At 44.6% G+C, this 21154-nt stretch overlaps 1 protein-coding gene across 4 annotated transcripts in view; it reads left to right on the top strand.

Annotated features, from left to right (window-relative positions):
• Positions 1-21154, top strand: part of phaf1 (phagosome assembly factor 1) — a 99147-nt gene that overhangs the window by 38717 nt on the left and 39276 nt on the right. For all 4 annotated transcript variants that reach the window (XM_085991150.1, XM_085991152.1, XM_085991149.1 and 1 more), the window contains 2 exons: positions 10848-10891; positions 17892-17971. In XM_085991150.1, the coding sequence (XP_085847276.1) occupies positions 10848-10891; positions 17892-17971 (124 nt within the window). The remainder of the gene's footprint in view (positions 1-10847; positions 10892-17891; positions 17972-21154) is intronic.

Raw genomic sequence — 21154 nt, 5'->3', positions numbered from 1 at the left:
ACTAACATTAACCCTTTGAGTACCCGGGACACTATTGAACCACTTTTCCATTGCCACCTGTGCAAGTGTGCAGAGGCACTGCTTGTTTTATGGCGTTCTCTGAATAGCTTCCAATTGCTGCGAAATTGCAGTTAGTTTTCAGAGAGTCAAATGGAAGTGACTGTTCGTCTATCTCTCCCTGCCTCTATCATGCTGGGTCCTAAAGCTGCACTGTTCCTTAATCTAAACACAGTAAGTGCAGTGTTTGTGCAGTACAAGGAACAGGCCTGTCTGAAACCATGTCTCAATCTTTTAATGCCCTCCCCTGAAGGAGGCTGCTCCAACTAGACTTCTAGCTGACCCCGAAGACTACTGCGATCGTGTAGAAATTATAGGCTATTCAGAGAATACCATAAAGTACACTGTGCCTCTGATGGAAAATCTGTACAGGGTACCCAAAGGGTTAATGTTCGCTTGCAGCAAAATGGATGCAGGATTTAAGATTTTTTTCTTTCTTGGCCCCCCCCACCCCCATTACCTGCCATTTGTGCATGGAATGCCGGAAGCATGGCCTGCCTGTTGGGCCCCAACATTCACAGATTGTTGGAGAACTCCCCCCCCCCCACAACCAGTAAACGTTGAAGAGGTGGCCTGTGCAGTCTCTTTCACAGCACTGCCACACAAATTCCATTAGTAAAATGGGAGACTTTTTATTAAAAAAAAAAAAAAAATTCCACTGGCTTCCTCTTTCTCCTGCAGTAGCAGGCCCCCTAGACCGCCTCGGCATGTCTCTACACCCCCCCCCCCCCCCCCCGCAAAGACTGGCATGACTCACTTATTTAAATATGGAATTTCTTTCTGCCAGGGATACACCCCAATCGAAGGGATGTAGGAGGAAAGCCTGGGACAGACTGTTGATGGTAGACCAAGTGGTGCGGTGGTTGCATTCTTCTGATTGACTGCCAAGGCTGGTGTACCACACTGCACTCCTGGCACCGACTGGTATATCATGCAGAAGCTGCATTCCAGATTCTGTCTCCACTCGCCTCTGTCAGGCCAGGGAGGTGCATTAATGCAGGTTTTTAAATTGACAAAGTTTAGGAGTTGGTTATTTGCTTTCTTGATGACCAACTCAATGGGGTGAAATTTTTATTTCATTTCATTAAAGCTGCTCAGTTTGGGCTGGAGTGACTGCGCTCATCAAATGCACTCCCTTGGGATCCTGCTGAATGAATTGTGAACTTGGCTTTTGCTGTGCTCTGCTGAAGAATCTTCAATTTTTTTTTCTTTCCTAAGGAAAGAAGCTCTCAGTCTTGTGGGGCAGTGCCATACAACCCTGGGGAGAGGAGTTGTGACCACTTGTGTTGGGTTCTGGCTTTCTGTTCTGACAGTGAAAAAGATCTTCTAATTAGTCTGAAGTTGACATCAAGCTTCAATGTTTGTTTGTTCATCTTTTGGGTCGGAGCCAAGGCATTGGGAAAGACAGCTGAGAAAATTGTTTAGAATACATAATGTTCTCAGAATGGCACAATGTTCTTGTGCTCCTGGTCTCCTGGGGAATGGTCACCAGTATCGTTGTTTGTTTGAGTTATGCATCTGCCCTTTGTTTCCAGTTTTGGTTGTGAATAAACACTTGCAAGGTGAAGAACTAACATTTCAAGTTTTTTGGGAATGAAAAACAAGTGTCAGCTTGGCTCAGTAGCACTCTCGCCACTGAGTCAAAAGATCATGGGGTCCAGGCCAGAGAATTGAACATGTAATCTAGGCCAACACTCCAGTGCAGTACTGAGGGAGTGCAGCATTGTCAGGGGTGTTGTCTTTCTGATGAAACTTTAAATCGAAGCCCCGTCTACAGTCTCGGGTGGATGCAAAAGATTCCATGGCATTATTCAAAGAGCAGGAGTGTTCCCTAGGTGCCTGAGGTAACATTTATCCCTCGTTCAACATCACTAAACAGATTAACTAGTCATTTACCACAATGCTGTTTGTGGGAACTTGAGCTGGGCAAATTCGCTGCAAATAGGAGATTACATAAACTAGACTTGTATTCCATGGAATATAGAGGGTTAAGGGGTGATTTTGATTGAGGCTTTTAGGATTTTGATAGGAATTGATAGGGTAGATAGAGAGAAATGTTTTCCACTGGAGGAGGAGGAGCTTGCTCGCCCCCCCCCCCCCGGGGCTCGCTTCTTCCCCCCTAGACATTGGTAATTGTTCGCTCTCCTCCGCGTATTGCTGCAGTGAAAACTCCGGCAATACTGGTATGCTTGAGTTCGGTGCAGCCTTCGATACCTTGTTTGACATGGCACGCCAGGCTATATTTGGGAAGGTTATTGCAAGCGATTAGGTCAAAACTTGCGATACGTCCTCTTGTGTTGAATTGGTGGATGTGTTCGATGTGTGTTTCAAGAACCAGGCTATCAACGCTGTGTTTGAGTAACCTTTTGCGATATTCGCATTTTGAACGAGAGATTTCTTTGATAAGTTGGCATATTTGGATGATTGGGTCCTGGAGAGGACCATTCAATTTGCGTGGTTTGCTACCGTCACCAGGAGGCCGATAGCAACATCTTTTTATTTGGCAAAGTGAGTGGAATCAAAGGAGAAGTTGTTTAATGTAAGAACATGTTCAGCCAGGCATAGGCGGGCAATGGGGGCTGGTTGGGCCGCCTTTTCAAGGAAGAAGCGGTCGCCCTGGTGGGGGATGGAGGTGCAGAGGGACAGAGTCCATAGTGAAAAGGAGACAGTTAGGGACAGGAAACTGGAAACTGTTAGTGTCAGAGGGTGATGGAAGAGTGGTGAGAAGATCTCCAGGGGGGATTAGGTCAGTGACGGTCTGGGAAATGATGACTTGATGTTCGGTGGCGGTCTGTTCACCAAACAGCACTGCCCGTGGCAGCAGATTTAATGACTTGGGGTTGGAACTAAGAGAAGAGAGTGCTGCAGGTTCCGAGGGAGAGAGGTGGTGCAGGGATAAGACTCCTGGCCAAAGAAGGGAGACAAAGGCAACGTTCGAGCTCAGCATTGTGCCAAGCTCAAAATTCATTTAGGTGGGGGTGTAAGGGGATGAAGCTGAGGCCTTTGCTGAGGACTAATCAATCGGAGTCGGTAGGAAAGGGCTAGTGAAAACACCGGCAAATGGTGAGATTGGAAGTAGGGATGGAGTCAGAGGAAAGTGGAAGGGAAGAAGGATGCGGAGGGGTGTTGGTATCAAGAGTTGTTGAAGCTTGACACCTGAAAGGAAGAAAAAAAAGTTTTTTGTTAAAGCGCCGGGTGAGGCGAAGGATGAAATGGAACTGCGGACCAGGACAGCTCTGAGATAGTAAGTTGGTGCTGCTGAGGTCGAGAGCGTGCATGTGGAGGCGCATGGTGTTGAGCGTGGATCTCGGGAAGTGACGAGAGCAGTGGTTTGAGGATCGCTGAATATCATGGAGATATCTGTAATTGTGGGTGGATCCGAAACATGGAGAGGAATTTAAGTTGGAATCCACGTGGAATAAGTCGGAGCCAGAGACAGTTGCTGAGGAAAGAGATGTGGCTGTGAAAGCGAGTTTTAGTAGAATCTTGATCAAATATGAGAAGGGAAACAGAAAGCAATGAAGGTGAAGATAGGAGCAGTAGTAGGCCATTCGGCCCCTCGAGCCTGTTCTGCCATTTAATGAGATCATGGCTGATCATCCAAATTCAGTACCCTGTCCCTGCTTTCTCACCATATCCCTTGATCCCTTTAGCCTTAAGAAATATATCCAACTCCTTCTTGAATATATTTAATGAATTGGCCTCCACTGCCTTTTGTGGTAGAGAATTCCACAGGTTCACCACTCTCTGGGTGAAGAAATTCCTCCTCATCTCAGTCCTAAATGGCTTATCCCTTATCCTTAGACTGTGACCCCTGGTTCTGGACTCCCCCGCCATCGGGAACATCCTTCCTGCATCTAGTCTGTCTAGTCCTGTTAGAATGTTATAAGTTTCAATGAGATCCCCTCTCATTCTTCTAAACTCTAGTGAATATATGCCTAATCGACCCAATCTCCATACGTTATTCCTGCCATCCCAGGTATCAGTCTGGTGAATCTTCGCTGCACTCCCTCCATGGCAAGAACATCCTTCCTCAGATAAGGCGACCAAAACTGCACACAATACTCGAGGTGTGGTCTCACCAAGGCCCTGTACAACTGCAGCAAGACATCCTTGCTCCTGTACTCTCATCCTCTTGCTATGATGGCCAACATACCATTTGCCTTCTTAACCGCCTGCTGCACCTGCATGCTTACCTTCAGCGACTAGTGCACAAGGACACCCAGGTCTCGTTGCACTTCCGCTATTCCCAATCTATTGCCGTTCAGATAATCTGCCTTCCTGTTTTTGCCACCAAAGTGAATAACCTCGCATTTATCCACATTATACTGCATCTGCCATGCATCTGCCCAATCGCCCAACCTGTCCAAATCGTACTGGAATTTCTCTGCATCCTCCTCACAGCACACACGCCCACCCAGCTTTGTGTCGTCTGCAAACTTGGAGATATTACATCCAATTCCCTCGTCCAGATCGTTAATATATATTGTGACTAGCTGGGGTCCTAGCACCGATCCCTGCGGTACCCCACTAGTCACTGCCTGCCACTCGGAAAAAGACCCGTTTATTCCAACTCTTTGCTTTCTGTCTGCCAACCAGTTCTCTATCCAAGTCAGTACCTTGCCCCCAATCCCATGTGCTTTAATTTTGCACGCCAATCTCTTATGCGGGACCTTATCGAAAGCCTTCTGAAAGTCCAAATACACCACATCCACTGGTTCTCCCTTATCTAATCTAAGTAAAAGAGACAAACTGAAACCCCGTCGGAGCAGAACTTCCAGGTAGGCATTTCTGGAAGACAAGTGGCAGTGAATTAAACACTAAAACAAAAGCAAAATACTGTAGATGTTGGAAATCTGAAATAAAAACAGAAAATGCTGGAAATACTCAGGTCAGGCAGCATCTGTAGAGAGAGACAGTGTTAACGTTTCAGGTCATTGACCTTTCGTCAGAATTGACAGAGAAGTAATGGCCCAGAAATTGAATCTCCCCGGGTGAGTACGCACGGGGTATTCACCCGTAGGCCCAACGGTAGTGCCGGTTTCGTGCATGCGCGGGAAACCGGAACTTCCATTCCCTTAAAGGAAGGGGTTCAGAGGTCAAATGCATGCGCCGGAGAGGCAGCGTGTGCGCATGGAACTTACGTTTTTTTTCCAGGTTTCTCTGGGAGGGTAAGTCTCCAGGAGTTACACATGTAAAAAGCAGGCGCAAGGTAAGTGGTGAATTAATTAAAATTAAAACATTTTTTCCACAGGTTTATTATTTTTAAATACTTTAAAGAAAGGTAAGTTTATTTTTAGCCCCGTCAGAAAATGTAATTAATTTTTTCAAAAACTTAAATTGTTTAAAATAGTTATTTTATGTAATTTAGTTATTTAAAAAATGTGATTTTCGAACTAACTGCGCCCCTGGGATACGCAAGCACTGCGCGCCGGCAGTTGGAGCAGGCCCAGGATCGGAATCCCATGCGGGCCCACAGCTCAACGGCCGGCGCGCTCGGTAAGTGCAGGTCGGAGGCTTGCACCCGCGGGAAGCCTCCGACCCGAATTTCTGGGCCATCGGGTTTTAGGCAAGTACAGAGGCAAGCAAAGTGGAGAGGGGAGGAAAGAACAGAAGATAAGGTCTGTGATTGGGTGGAAGACGGGAGTGATTAAATGACAAGAGGCGATGGTGCGATCAAAAGGGAGTGGTAATGGAACAAGTAAAGAAACAAAAGATCCCATGTCGCAGAATCTGGTTAGGTTCCTGTGGAGGATGGAGTTGGCCTTGACACTAATACCCCCATGGTTGGATAGCTTGTGAACATGCTCTCTCCTGCCTCACATGCAGAAAGGCCAAGTAAGTGCTCTCGGGGGAGGAGAAGAGGGAAAGTAAACATTAAAATTTGAGTGTGTATGAAATCCAGGTTCTGGTTAGCTGTCGATCTCTGCAGTTGAAAGCACGTCTGCGTACTTTAAACAGTCTGAGTAAACAAACCTCCCTGATTAGGAAATTTGGCAGTTGTGTGCAAATAAAATTCCTATGTCATTGGATTTGATCAGTACTGGCAGTCGTCACAGGCTCTGGCAAGAAGGGACATCCTGTACCTGCACGTAAACGTATATGAAGACGTGGCTGTATGCAGATAAGCACTCGACCTGTTTGGGAAGAAATTAGCTCACCATAACCAATGCTATAGTTTATTTACCAGACAGTTGCAGACCCCTGTACGATAGCAAAATACTGCAGATGCTGGAAATCCGAAATAACAACAGAAAATGCTGGAAAAACTCAGCAGGTCAGGCAACATCCGTGGAGAGAAATTTGAGTTGGCGTTTTGGGTCGAAACCCTTCTTCATGGGTACCCCCTCATGGGTAGCTGCTTTGTGTTGCTAGTACCAGGCGTGCCTAACATTTGGAGCTGGGGCTGAATGTGTCAAAACCTGTAATTGGGTTTCATATAGTTACATAGGAATGTGAGTTTCCCCATTTGCTGAAATACCAGTACCCCCCACATCCCGTACCCTTCCCTCTTCTTGCTTCTCCTTTTCTTTTACACTTTTTCCCTCCTCCTTCCAACCCACCCCATGGCTGCAGTCTGCTGTTTAGGGTTATACTACTACTGTCTTTATTAAACAGTTTGAATTACTTTGTGGAGTACTCAACTGGGTCTTCCCATTTTCATGATGTACATCATTTTAAGAGGCATGGCTATCTTGTCTGTCCCTGGTGACAGATGGCCCATCCCCTTTAAATAGTGCGTGCTTTTGATTTGAAACCCAGACAGGAGCACTAAGCTCGGCCCAAGATTCCCCTCGGCAAGTGAACTGAATTTGAACTGTGCCTATTTAGTGCCCTATAAGGACAAGCATGCACGGATGCAAATAATTTTTCCTACAATTGCTATTCATTAGTGGTGGCAGTGATTGGAGAGCAGAGTGTCTTTCAAAGCTTGCTCCTTCACATTAGAGCATGCCTGAATGTGTTGTATTGTTGGCTTTGCTGACACTGCTTAAGTTCTGATTTTACTAAGAGTCAGTGTCCCTTGGCACTGAGCCAGCTCATGTCTGACTTAAAGCATTGCAGTAACAGTGCAGTCTGGTATGGGAGAGCTGGATTGTATCGTTTACTGTTTGCTTGAACTCATTTCTAGTGCTCTCATTAGAGTTGTGGGTTCAAGCCCCACTACGGACTTCCCATAATCTTGGCTGACACTTCAGTATTGTACTGAGGCAGTGCTGCCTTGTTAGAAATACTATTTTTCAGGTGAAACATTAAACTGAATCCTCTTCTGTCTGCTCAGTTGGATGTTTTATTTAAAAAGAGCAGGGAGTTCTCCTAGTGCCCTGGACAACTATCCTGACTCAGGTTTTTGGTGGTGCTGACTATCATCTGCAGGGGACTAGAATACAAAAGGGAGAAAGTTATGCTTCAGTTGTATGGAGCCTTGGTCGGACTCCACCTGGAATATTGCGTTCAGTTTTGGGCACCACACCTCGGAATGATACAACCTTGGAGGGGGTGCAGCACAGATTCACCAGAATGATACTAGGGCTTAGAGGGTTAAATTGAGGACAGGTTGCATAAACTTGGCTTGTATTCTCTTGATTATAGGAGGGGTGATCTGATTGTGGTGTTTAAGATGTTAACAGGATTTGATAGGGTAGAGTCATAGAGTTTTACAGCACAGAAAGAGGCCCTTCGGCCTCTTTCCCTCTGGTGGGGGAATCAAGAGTAGGGAGACTATCTTAAAATTAGAGCTAGGACATTCAGGAGTTAAATCAGGAAGCACTTTCTCACAAAAGGTAGTAGAAATCTGGAACTCTCCAAAAGGATGTAGATGCTGGGACAATTGGAGCTTTCAAGACAGATTTTTGTTAGATAAGGCTATCAAGGTATACAGAGCAAAGGTGGATAAATGGAGTTGAAGTGCAGATCAATCATGATCTAATTAAATGGTGGAGCAGGCTCGAGACGCTGAATGGCCTACTCCTGTTCCTATGCTCCTTCATTCATTTTCTGTTTATGGGATCTTGCTGTGTGCAAATTGACTGTTTGCTAGCCAAACAGTTCTTCAAAAGTAATCCATGGGTTGTATAGCATTTTGGGGCATCCTGAGAATGTGATAAGCTATGTAAATGCAACTTTGTTCATACTGCTGCGAGATCTCATTAGTGCATTTGATGACTGTTAGTGGCAGTGATGTTAGTAAGAGTTCAGTAAAGTGCAAGAGAGGATGTGTGGAAAATGTTGTAATACGTGCACTTGAGCTATGAAAAACACCTTAGAGTGCCAAGTATGTCTTTCCAAGCCTGTCTTGTCTAGCTAGAGTGTACAAGTTGTACAATGCTTTGCTAGGAGTAATTTGAGGTGATGAATGAGTATATCATAAACACATTGCACAACACTAAACCATGTTGGCTTTAATGTGATTTGAGCCCTCCCAGTGCATACACCAGTTACACCAAGTGACAACTATAGAGATTTTAAAAAGTATACCATTGTAGGAACGTGGGTTCCTAACTAAAAGACTGAGTTCTACTCAGGCGATCAAACAAAATGAACTTTAATGAAATGAACAGGCTTTAACAATAAACTGCAGGATAACATCGAATGTTTCTTTAATATTTCTTCCTCTACTTACTCCACATACATTTATCACTGAGTGAAAACAGACAGGTCAAAGAACAATTTTCAAACTCTTTTTCACAAATTTGAAAATATGTCCTGCTAATCCTGACTTTGCTTTGAGCAATATTCAGGATTTATCCTATCTACACCATTTATAAAAAAAAAAATTTAAAAAAAATAAAAAATTAAAAAATTCCCCAGTGACCTCCCTGCCCCCTTAACCACCAGCTCTTCAGAAGTTAATTTTTTTCTAATCTATCTTCATAATCCATCTTCATAATCCATCCCCATTGGTGTGTCTTGTATATACTTTTTGAACTGCTCAAATTGAGGTCTGTAAAGCCCCAACAGAACCTCCAGTGACTTGTGTACTTTATAAAAAATTCTTGTTGGCAAAGTAGAAGTCTAAAATTGAGAGGTTTTGAGAGTGGATACAGAGAGAATGTTTCCACTTGTGGGGAAGAGCAAAACTAGAGGCCGTCAATAGAAGATAGTCACCAAAAAATCCAATAGGGAATTTAGAAGAAACTTCTTTACCCAAAGAGTAGTGAGAATGTGGAACTCGCTACCACAGGGAGTGGTTGAGGCGAATAGTAGATGCATTTAAGGGGAGGCTGGACAAACTTATGAGGGAGAAGGGAATAGAGGGTTATGCTGATAGATTTAGATGAGGAAAGTCGGGAGGAGGCGCGAGTGGAGCATAAACACAGGCATGGACTGGTTGGGCCAAATGGCCTGTTTCTGTGCCTTATATCTTATGTAAAACTTCCGGCAGCTTTCATTTTTCGCCCACAAATTACTAGATTTTTAAAAATTCAATTTTACTACTTTCCGTGGCTTGACCTCTTAACCTCTGGGTTTCTACTCCAGTACCATAACCACTAGGCTACCATATCCGTTCTGGCTACAGGAAAAGTTCTGATATCCGGCACTGACGGGACCGGCGTGTTGCCGATCTATCAAAAGTGCCGGACATGCAAAGTCAACGTTGAAGCATATGGAGATGAAAATCTCCGTATTTGACAACAAACACTGTTGCTCAGCAACAGCTCGTAAACACTCGGCCCGTACCTTGAAGCGTCTCTGAAGCTGTTGCGAAGCTACAAAGACGCTTTCCAGAGCCTGCCTGTTAACAGAATGCTAGGAGAAGAAAAAAAAACTAACTAAAACGGCTGCTGATTTCTGCCGTTAGAGCAAAGTTTCCGGCCATACAACCTCCGATAAACCAAAGTTTCCTGTATATATCTCTGCATTCTGTTTTATTTAATAGCTTTACCACAGTGTCCAGACATTAAAATAATGAGTCGACTATCATTTCCAGGCCTTTTTGGGTGGCATTCTGCTCCTCTGACGTGTTCCATGCTTGGTAAATTGGGAGTTGAGATGGGGATCATAAATTGCTGTGGGTTGTTTTGTATCTAACGGCTGGCAGTTTTGAAAGTGTAATTGTGGAAACTTTGCCCCAGCTTTATACTTGACAAGGGGTGTTGGTTAGCTCTAGGAATATTTAACTCATGTCAGCCCTCAGTCTACACCCAAAGTTCTTGGTTCTCATGATATAGGAATGTGTACAATACCCACGAGATCTTTGTTCCTTGACTCAGCAGCTCGTAACTCAAAGAATATTCAGTCGTGAGTAATTCTGAAACGCGTTTTCTAGGATCCCAGATCTTTCGATACTTTGGGTCTCTGAGTCCCACCACCATCTCCAATTATGCCATATTACTTCCTCCTTTATTCTCCCAGCATCCCCACTCCTTTCTCTCTCTCTTCTCCTCCTCCTCCTTCTCCTTTCCTACCCCAACCCTTGCGTGTACAATATTGGGTGGTGAATGGTAGGATTAGATATGTTGGATTTTGTCTTCACATGATAAAATTCTTATTTTGGTTGGCTTGGCGTGGGGGGTGAAGACTGATGGTAAAATGTTTTACTACTGGGAGAGGGGAGAAATCTGAGCAAATGCACTTATAGCAGCTAGTTACACGAGCAAATTATTTACCTGTTGCCCCCCCCTCCAAAGTTGTGTACAATACAACAGGAAGGTAGAGAGGAGACAAAATAACACCGAACCGTGGTGTACAAGCAATGAGGGCTTTCGCGCTCTCCAACTCTAATGTAATACTTGGGGCACAATGGCAAAACTGATCTTTTATTTCTTTCCCCCCCCCCCCCCCCATAGGTCATTGAAGTTTATGACTTGAGTAAAGTTAAATTGAAATACTGGTGAGTATTTTTACTGCGTTTCCCTTTATACACCTCGTGATAAACAATCGTGCTGGGACCCTAGGTCAGTGGCCTCCTGGAGGCCTGTTCATGGGATGCTAAGTGTGGAGGAGGGTGTACAGTTTGACTGTCCTCTATTGGCAAAACAATTACAGGAAGTCTGGCTCTGACTTGACTTTCTTTTATAACTGATCTGGCTGCAGTGGTGTTACCAGGGCTTTGGAAAAGCAGAGTGGGCATTGCCTGGTTATTTTCTTGTAGCCTGATCCCAAGACTGAGCATGCTGTGATCCCCGGAGCTTTTGTTTAAAAGGTGAGAATGCAAGAAGTTAGGGTAATTGTATTGTTTTTTTCCTCTGGTAACTGAAACTGTGCCCAGATCTTTTGCTCTCAGGTTAACCTTTACGGTGGGACTGTATTGTCGCACGAAATGGGAAAGTAAGTTTCACATTTGGACTGAGCTGAAACCTGCTATGAGTGAGCACGGCTCGAGACCCAAAGCTCAAATCCAAGAAAAACATTGAAAATGTCATTAAATGTTAACTTTTTTTCTAAAACTTCTTTTTTCTCGGCAATTATAGACCTCCCAATGGTGTTGTCACCTGGGTGGGATATGATTCTGCAAGATTAGGACACACTGTTAGCTCACCCAAGTGGTTATTATTCATGTCAACTTTGTCTTCAGGCTATTCAATCTTTTCCCCCCCCCCCCCACCCCAAAAAAAAACCTGGCCTCAATCCCCACTGAAGTCATGGTGGACCCTCATGCTCACACCCAAGTTGCGATCAGCTAATTTGGAACGCTTTATTCGTTAATAGAGCATGGGATACTGTAACTTCCTGTTGTTGACAAATTATCTGCTGCCAGTTGATTGGAAAAGCTCCACGTTTTGGCGGGTAGCTAGGAGTAAAATGCTTGTGTTCATTTTAGGATCGAGTGTGTGTGTTTTAAGTTTATTTGGCAGCAGCTAAATCCATTAATTTTCGCAAGGTTTGGGAAGTCTTTAGAAAGATTGCACATCAACCTGGAGCTGAGCTGCATTTACAGCAAATTGGGCTAGCTACTATCTTCACTGCATTGGACTTGATGCACTTCAAATTCACAATACTGCATTTCTTTCCTATTCTTAAACTGTTGTGCAGGGCAGAAGAAACACAAAGTATGGATTGCAGCTTCTGACTCTTTCATCCCTTTGAGATCACCACAAATCCCCCCCCCCCCCCCCCCCCCCCAAGATAAATGCTCATTCAACGTCTGAAGTTTAACAGTTTGAAAAAACAAGAGACTTGGAATTCTATCCTGAGCTCACTGGGTTACTTTTTTTAATTAAATAATCAGAAATGACGATTTCCCATTAACAGAAAATGGCACACCACAGCATTGGCTCAAAGGGGCCAATTTAACCAAATACTACAATTAATCTGAGAGGCCATAATTTATAATTGAAGATTCTGACATTGTATTGATCACTTTTCTTAGATTGAATGTTTCTCTGATATTTTGCACTCCTGTAACCTACTTTTGCCATGTGCCAGCTGAGGCCAAGAGGGTAGGCAAGTGAAGTGGCCACCAAGTGATTTGTGAAGGAAGCCCAGGGTTGGTTTTGCTCCAATCTCTCTCATCTCCCACAGCAATGCAGCTGCGAACAAAAACTCCATGAAATGCATGATTGAATAGTTTGCATTTCTGGCAATATAGCCATGTTGGCAAAGCAACTTTATCTGCCTTTTCTGGCACTGTCCTCACTGCACTTAATTATCAGCGTACCACAAACAATAATTTTTTTTGACCATTTTACCAGCGTTTGTCGCAGATTCTCAAAGTATAATCCAACAAAGCTGCCTTTCTTCTACCCTGGTAATTACAGAGCACTTGCATACCACTGCTGTAGGTCAAGTATTTCAGTGCATGCCCAATGAAGATTGGAGAAAGGGTTTATGTAGTCTTGAGCCAGAACATAACAGATCAGAGAACCACACTGGGTTGTTTGTGTACTCTCCTGGAGCATCGCAGGACCTCATAGTTACTTTATAGGTTCATGATTAATGGAGCTCTTCCCCAGCCATTTCAAATGTCGTAAGCACCAATGTAGCACACATTGTACGTTGTAAAAAGTATCAAAGTTGGAAGGTGATGTGCCAAATAACTGCCGAATCCGTGAAGTTAAAGCTTAAGACAGAAGCCTTTTATTAAATGAGAATCATGGCAGAGTTAACAGAGTCCATCATCGACCGAGCCCTTGGTAGAACATACCAGAAGAGGGGCGGGGCCAGGGAGGAGCATTAGTGGTTCCCCCTGGTGGAACATTCCAGACATAACTGTTCTGATATTTGTACTTGTACTGTAATTTCATCACATTCACCCCCTGCCATAGATTCAGTCTGTCAGGAGGTCTGATAATCCTCTGGGAACGACGTAACTCTTGCTGAGGCTCCTCCCGGAGTACTAACTCCGGTTCATTTGAATTCCCAGAATCATCAGTATTTTCCACACTGAGGGTTTGTGTCTCTGAAGGTCCAATACCACGATTGAAAACTCTACTGAGTCGAACTCTTTTCGAGCTCCAGCAGGTGCAAGATCTTTAATAGAGACCGTATCCTCTCGCCCATCCAAATATTGAATATACGCATACTGGGGATTAGCATGGAGGAGTTGTACTTCCTCCACCAGTGGATCAGTCTTGTGGCCTCTCACATGTCTGCGCAACAACACAGGGCCCGTGGTCGTCAACCATGTGGGTAACGATACTCCATTAGTAGCTTTTCTTGGAAAACTAAACATCCTTTCATGAGGGGTGGCATTCGTCGCTGTACACAAAAGAGACCTTATGGAATGCAGCACGTCTGGCAGGACATCCTGCCAGCGAGAGGTCGGCAGACCTCGTGACTTCAGAGACAGTACGATAGCCTTCCACACTGTCGCATTTTCTTTCTCGACCTGCCCATTACCACGAGGGTTATAGCTGGTAGTTCTACTCGTTGCAATCCCCTTCGATAGCAAAAACTGTCGTAATTCTTCACTCCTAAAGGAAGAACCCCTATCACTATGTATATAGTTAGGCATGCCGAACAAGGAAAACAGTTGGCAGAGGCATTTAATTACAACAGCACTAGTCACATCCGGACAGGGGATAACAAAAGGGAACCGAGAGTACTCGTCTATAATAAGAAAATGGACATTACGGTCGCTCGATGGAAGGGGACCTTTAAAATCGAGACTCAAACGCTCAAATGGTCGAGTTGCTTTAATAAGATGAGCTGGCTCGGACGGCTTATAGAAGCTGGGTTTGCATTCAGCACAAACACGACAGGTTCTGGTCATTGTCCGGACCTCCTCAATAGAGTAGGATAGATTGTGGGACTTAATGAAGTGGTTCATTCTGGTAACCCCAGGGTGGCAGAGTGCGTCGTGGCGACTTTGAAGCTTATCTGTACCTAGACTAGCACATACTCCTCGTGACAAAGCATCTGATGGCTCATTAAATACTCCAGGCCTGTACTGAATATCATAGTCATATGTTGACAGTTTTATTCGCCATCTTAAAATCTTATCATTTTTGATCTTGCCTCTCTGCTTAGTGTTGAACATAAAGGCCACAGATCGCTGGTCAGTAATGAGCGTAAAACGTTGGCCAGCGAGATAATGTCTCCAATACCTGACTGCTTCAATAATTGCCTGTGCCTCCTTTTCCACTGAAGAATGTCGAACTTCTGGTCCTTGCAATGTACGAGAGAAGAAAGCTACTGGTCTACCAGCTTGGTTAAGAGTTGCTGCCAACGCAAAATCAGATGCATCACTTTCCACTTGAAATGGGATCTTCTCATCCACGGCACATACCACTGCCTTCTCAATGTCCCGTTTGATATTAAGGAAAGCCTCCTGAGCTTCCGCCAATAGCGGAAAAGACGTCGACTTAATAAGAGGTCGGACTTTATCTGCGTAGCTAGCCACCCACTGGGCATAGTACGAGAAGAATCCCAGACACCACCTTAAAGCTTTTACAGTGTGAGGTAAAGGTAATTCCTTAAGTGGGCGTAATCTTTCAGGGTCTGGCCCGATTACCCCCTTCTCCACAACGCAACCAAGAATACGCAACCAAGAATACACAAACGTGTAGTATTGAAGGTACACTTGTTTTCGTTGTAGGTCAGGTTTAACCTCTCTGCAGTCTCTAGGAACTTCGCGAGATTTTGATCATGCTCCCGTTGGTCACGCCCACAGATGGTAACATTGTCCAGGTACGGGAATGTTGCTTCCAACGCGTATTCATCCACCATACGATCCATCTCCCGTTGGAAGACGGATACCCCATTCGTCACTCCAAAGGGCACCCGAAGGAATTGGAACAGGCACCCATTAGCTTCGAAGGCCGTATAAGGTCGGTCTTCTATTTTGATGGGGAGTTGATGGTAGGCAGACTTTAAATCTATGGTGGAGAACACGCGGTACTGAGCTATCTGGTTCACCATCTCAGAAATACGAGGCAAAGGATAGGCGTCTAATTGGGTATACAAGTTTATAGTCTGGCTATAATCGACCACAAGTCTTTTCTTCTCATTAGTTTTAACCACCACCACCTGGGCACGCCACGGGCTACCACTGTGTTCAATGATTCCCTCCCGTTGAAGCCTTTCCACTTCGAGTAGGATACACCTTCAATGAACAGGAGTTAACAAGGTTGGGGTGTATAAAACTTTCAGTACTGCCACAGTCTATCAAACCCCCAGTAGGACGACCATTAATCTTAATGTCCATCATAGATTTTGACAAGGAACATGGTATGGTCTGGTCAACCGTAGCCGAGGCTAGAGTAAAACGATAGGTGGCAGCAGAGAAGACATCGGGTACAGGATTACCCTTACACACTTTACTAAAATGTCCCCGTTTCTTACATTTAAAACAGGTAGCTTCTCTGGCTGGGCAACTTTGCCTGGGGTGTTTAGATTGGCCACAAAAATAACACTTAGACCCATGGGGCACAGCCGCAACAATAGGATTAAGTGGGGGCTCCATTGGTGTTATGGATGCCTCCATACTCGGAACACACGAGGCTGAGAGAGATGCATGGGCTGATGCATACACTTCTGAATTCTTCTGGGCTACATCTAACGATCGAGCAGCAGCGACAACCGTTTTTAAAACTAACGAGTCATTCTCGAGGAGTCTCTGTCTAATATAATTAGATCGGAGGCCAGATATGAAAGAATCGCGGATGGCTTCTTCCTGATACACTATGGCAGAGACAGCCTTGTAGTTGCAACCCTTAGCCAAAGCCTTAAGGTCCTGCAGGAAATCGTCCAGAGATTCCTCGGGTAATTGCCTGCGAGTAGACAGGAGATACCTGGCGTATACTTCGTTAACCGACTTAAGGTACTGGGCTTTAAGAGCTGCAAGGGCCTCTTCATATGTAGTAATATCTTCAATTATAGAGTAAGTTTGATGACTTACCAAGTTGGTTAGAAGACCCAACTTGTTAACCGTCGGATCGGTCGATGATGCGATGAAGTGTTCAAAACATCGGAGCCAATGCGTAAAATTCTTCGACGCATCTGCCGAATGGGGATCGATATCCAGACGCTCTGGTTTCAAAAATCGATCCATCTTCCAAAAGTTGTTAATTAATAAAACTGATGTGCCAAATAACTGCCGAATCCGTGAAGTTAAAGCTTAAGACAGAAGCCTTTTATTAAATGAGAATCATGGCAGAGTTAACAGAGTACATCATCGACCGAGCCCTTGGTAGAACATACCAGAAGAGGGGCGGGGCCAGGGAGGAGCATTAGTGGTTCCCCCTGGTGGAACATTCCAGACATTACAGTACAAGTACAAATATCAGAACACAGTTATTTCATCACAGAAGTGTGTTTGGCTTCTGAAAGAAGCTACAGCAATGAAATAGTCATTTCTGATTATTTCATCAAAAAAGGTAACCCAGTGAGCTCCGGATGGAATCCCAAGTCTGTTTTTCAAACTGTTAAACTTCAGACGTTGAATGAGCAGTCCAGTCAGCCCACAAATGCAAGTAGTTTGTTAACTTAATTTTTAAATCCCCCTGATTGCACAGTGCTCAATGAAAATTGAGGAAAGAATTTATGGAGTGCAAACTGGGTGGTAACTAATCGGGACCACACAGGGTTGTTTGTGTTCTTTAGGGATTCTTGATGACAGAACCTCTTATCGCTGTCTCACTGATTCAAGCTTAGAGCTTCTCTCCTGTGTTTACCCATTGAGTAACTAAGCCATGCAGACCAAGGAGCTCCTTGATTGGTGTTGGCTAATCTCCACCGAAGCTCTCCATTGATGATTGCTGTCATTGATCTAACTGCTTCTGGATTAGGGAGGGGGAAGATTGTCCAGGTTCCTGCTCCGAATCATTGAGCGCGCTTCCAACAGCTTCTGGACATTGTGTTGGACAGGTGTGATGCCCCTGCAGACAAATGGCCTACAGCACCACCTGTCCAGGCTTTCTCACAAATACTGGGCCCTTGGGTGAAGTACTGAAGGGCAACCAGTGTCTGTGGTGTGGGGGAAAGGAAGGCGGCTGTTAAACTCCTCTGGGCTGCTGCGTATATATAGAGCAGAGGCACTGGGAGGATACAAGGGTTTGAGTGCCTGGACTGTGCTGTGCATTCTGACTGAACACCAAGAACAGTCTGTTCACCACAGGACTCTTCCCACAAAATGAGATGGGGTGGTGAGCACTGGTTATTGTGACCAGTTAGGGTGGGTGTGGAAGGAATGCCTCTGACAGACGGAGGAGTGCTGAAGAATGCCATCTCCTTACACACACTTGGCTACAAAGAAATTAAGTGGATCTGCCTCTGCATGCGATTGCCAGCTGTAATGCACCAATTACAAAATCTTTAAGGCCTGAGGTTAATTTGGGGGGGAGAGAAACAGTGAAGTGCAGTCTGCTTCCCCCCCTGTTGGATAAGCCTCCAATCTCTGTACTAAACTCTTTTGTAATGGATCTTTCTAATTGTTCTTTGTTGTGTTGTAGTGGTGTACACTTCAACTCTCAGGCTATAGCTCCAACCATAGAGCAGATTGACCAGTCATTTGGAGCAACTCACCCCGGAGGTAAGTGCTGTGTGTGTATGCAGGAAATCAGATAGAGGTGTTAAACATTGTAGGCTCCTGATGAGGTAAATGGAGAAAAGCTAATTCAACTGGTCAGCGAATTGGTAACTTGAAGGCATAAATTTAAGATAATCGCCAGAAGAATGAAAGGAGAATATGTTTCGGAGGGTTAATAGCATCGAGGATGCCCTAGCAGCAATAGTGATGAAAGCAGAATCCACAATAGCTTTTAAAAGGAAGTGGATAAAATTTTGGAAAAGAAAAGCTTTAAATGGAATGGGAAAAGGGCAGGAGATCAGGACTAAGGGCACAGCAGTTATCATGGGTGACTTTAATCTACATATAGATTGGGCTAACCAAATTAGTAACAATACTGTGGAGGAGGAATTCCTAGAGTGTATACGGGATGGTTTCCTGGACCAATGTCGAGGAACCAACTAGAGATCAGGCCATCGTAGACTGGGTATTATGTAATGAGAGGATTAATTAGCAATCTTGTTGTGCGAGGCCCCTTGGGGAGGAGCGATCATGATATGATAGAATTCTTCATTAAGATGGAGAGCGAAGTAGTTGACTCAGAGACTAGGGTCCTGAATTTAAATAAAGGAAACTACGACGGTATGAGGCGCGAGTTGGCTAGGATGGATTGGGGAACGTTACTTAAAGGGTTGACGGTGGATGGGCAATGGCAAACATTTAAAGATCGCATGGATGAACGACAGAATTTGTTCATCCCTGTCTGGCATAAAAATAAAACAAAAAAGGTGGCTCAACCGTGGCTAAAAAGGGAAATTAGGGATAGCATAAGATCCAAGGAGAGGACATATAAATTGGCCAGAAAAAGCAGCAAACCTGAGGATTGGGAGCAGTTTAGGATTCAGCAAAGGAGGACAAAGGGATTAATTAAGAGGGGGAAAATAGAGTATGAGAGTAAGCTTGCAGGGAACATAAAAACTGACTGTAAAAACTTCTATAGATATGTGAAGCGAAGAACATTGGTGAAGTCAAGCGTAGGTCCCTTGCAGTGAGAATCGGGGGAATTTATAATGGGGAACAAAGAAATGGCTGACCAATTAAATACATACTTTGGTTCTGTCTTCACAAAGGAGGACACAAATAGCCTCCCAGAGATGTTGGGGAACATAGGGTCTAATGAGAGGGAGGAATTGAATGAAATCAGTATTTGTAGGGAAATGGTGTTCGGGAAATTGATGGGATTGAAGGCCGATAAATCCCCAGGGCCTGATAATCTACATCCTAGGGTACTTAAGGAAGTGGCCCTAGAAATAGTAGCTGCATTGCTGATCATCTTCCAACATTCGATGGCATCTGGAACAGTACCCATGGATTGGAGGGTAGCTAATGTTACCCCACTATTCAAAATAGGTGGCAGAGAGAAAACGGGGAATTATAGACTGGTAAGTCTGACATCGGTAGTGGGGAAAATGCTAGAGTCCATTATAAAAGATGTAATAGCAGAGCACTTGGAGAACAGTGACAGGATAGGACAAAGTCAACATGGATTTACAAAAGGTAAATTGTGCTTGACTAATCTACTGGAATATTTTGAGGATGTAACTGGTAAAATAGATAAGGGAGAACCAGTGGATGTGGTGTATTTGGACTTTCAAAAGGCTTTCGATAAGGTCCCGCATAAGAGATTCGCGTACAAAGTTAAAGCACATGGGATTGGGGGTAAGGTACTGACTTGGATAGAGAACTGGTTGGCAAAGAGTTGGAATAAACAGTTTTTTTTCCTGAGTGGCAGGCAGTGACTAGTGGGGTACCGCAGGGATCGGTGCTAGGACCCCAGCTATTCACTATATATAAATGATCTAGACGAGGGAACTAGATGTAATATCTCCAAGTTTGCAGACGACACAAAGCTGGGTGGGCGTGTGTGCTGTGAGGAGGATGCTGAGAAACCCCAGTATGATGTGGACAGGTTGGGTGATTGGGCAGATACATGGCAGATGCAGTATAATGTGGATAAATGTGAGGTCATTCACTTTGGTGGCAAAAATAGGAAGGCAGATTATTATCTGAATGCCAATAGGTTGGGAGAAGGGGAAGTGCAACGAGACCTGGGTGTCCTTGTGCACCAGTCGCTGAAGGTAAGCATGCAGGTGCAGCAGGCGGTTAAGAAGGCAAATGGTATGTTGACCTTCATAGCGAGAGGATTTGAGTACAGGAGCAAGGATGTCTTGCTGCAGTTGTACAGGGCCTTGGTGAGACCACACCTTGAGTATTGTGTATCTGAGGATGGATGTTCTTGCCATGGAGGGAGTGCAGCGAAGATTCACCAGACTGATACCTGGGATGGCAGGAATGATGTATGGAGAGAGATTGGGTCAATTAGGCTTATATTCGCTGGAGTTTAGAAGAATGAGAGGGGATCTCATTGAAACTTATAAAATTCTAACAGGACTGGACAGACTAGATGCAGGAAGGATGTTCCCGATGACGGAGGAGCCCAGAACCAGGGGTCACAGTCTAAAGATAAGGGGTAAGCCATTTAGGACTGAGATGAGGAGGAATTTCTTCACCCAGAGAGTGGTGAACCTGTGGAATTCTCTACCACAGAAGGCAGTTGAGGCCAATTCATTAAATATATTCAAGGAGGAGTTAGATATATTTCTTAAGGCTAAAGGGATATGGGAAGAAAGCAGGGACAGGGTACTGAATTTGGATGATCAGCCATGATCTCATTAAATGGCAGAGCAGGCTTGAGAGGCCAAATGGCCTACTCCTCCTATCTTCTATGTTTCTATGACTAAATGGGGATGCCCTTTGAGAGCCGCGCAGGCACTGGGCTGAATGGCCTGTTTTGGTGGTGTAAAATTCTTTGATCCTAGAATTGCAGCCCCAATTTTCCAACTGTTTTCACCACATTAGCACTTGGGTGGGAGTTATGAGAAGGAAATGCATTTCTAGTCGTGCGTTATGCAGGGGCAGGAGCTGTGCACCTGAGATTGGTGGAGCCATTTACGTTTTCTTATAATGACGGTGGTTCTTTTCATGCCTTCCACGTCACTGGGCACAGGTTAGGTGTTATGCTTACTCATCTGGACAGGGCGTTAAAGGTAAGTGAGGAAGCTTTTAATGCAAATCAGTTTGAGAGCGAGCAAGTCGTAAGCTAGTACGATAGCAAAATACTGCAGATGCTGGAAATCCGAAATAACA

This window comes from Somniosus microcephalus, chromosome 6 (genome assembly GCF_052327205.1).
Source record: "Somniosus microcephalus isolate GS21.2 chromosome 6, FLI_Smic_1.0, whole genome shotgun sequence".
NCBI lineage: Eukaryota > Metazoa > Chordata > Chondrichthyes > Squaliformes > Somniosidae > Somniosus > Somniosus microcephalus.
This window is presented reverse-complemented; position numbering and strand designations above follow the sequence as displayed.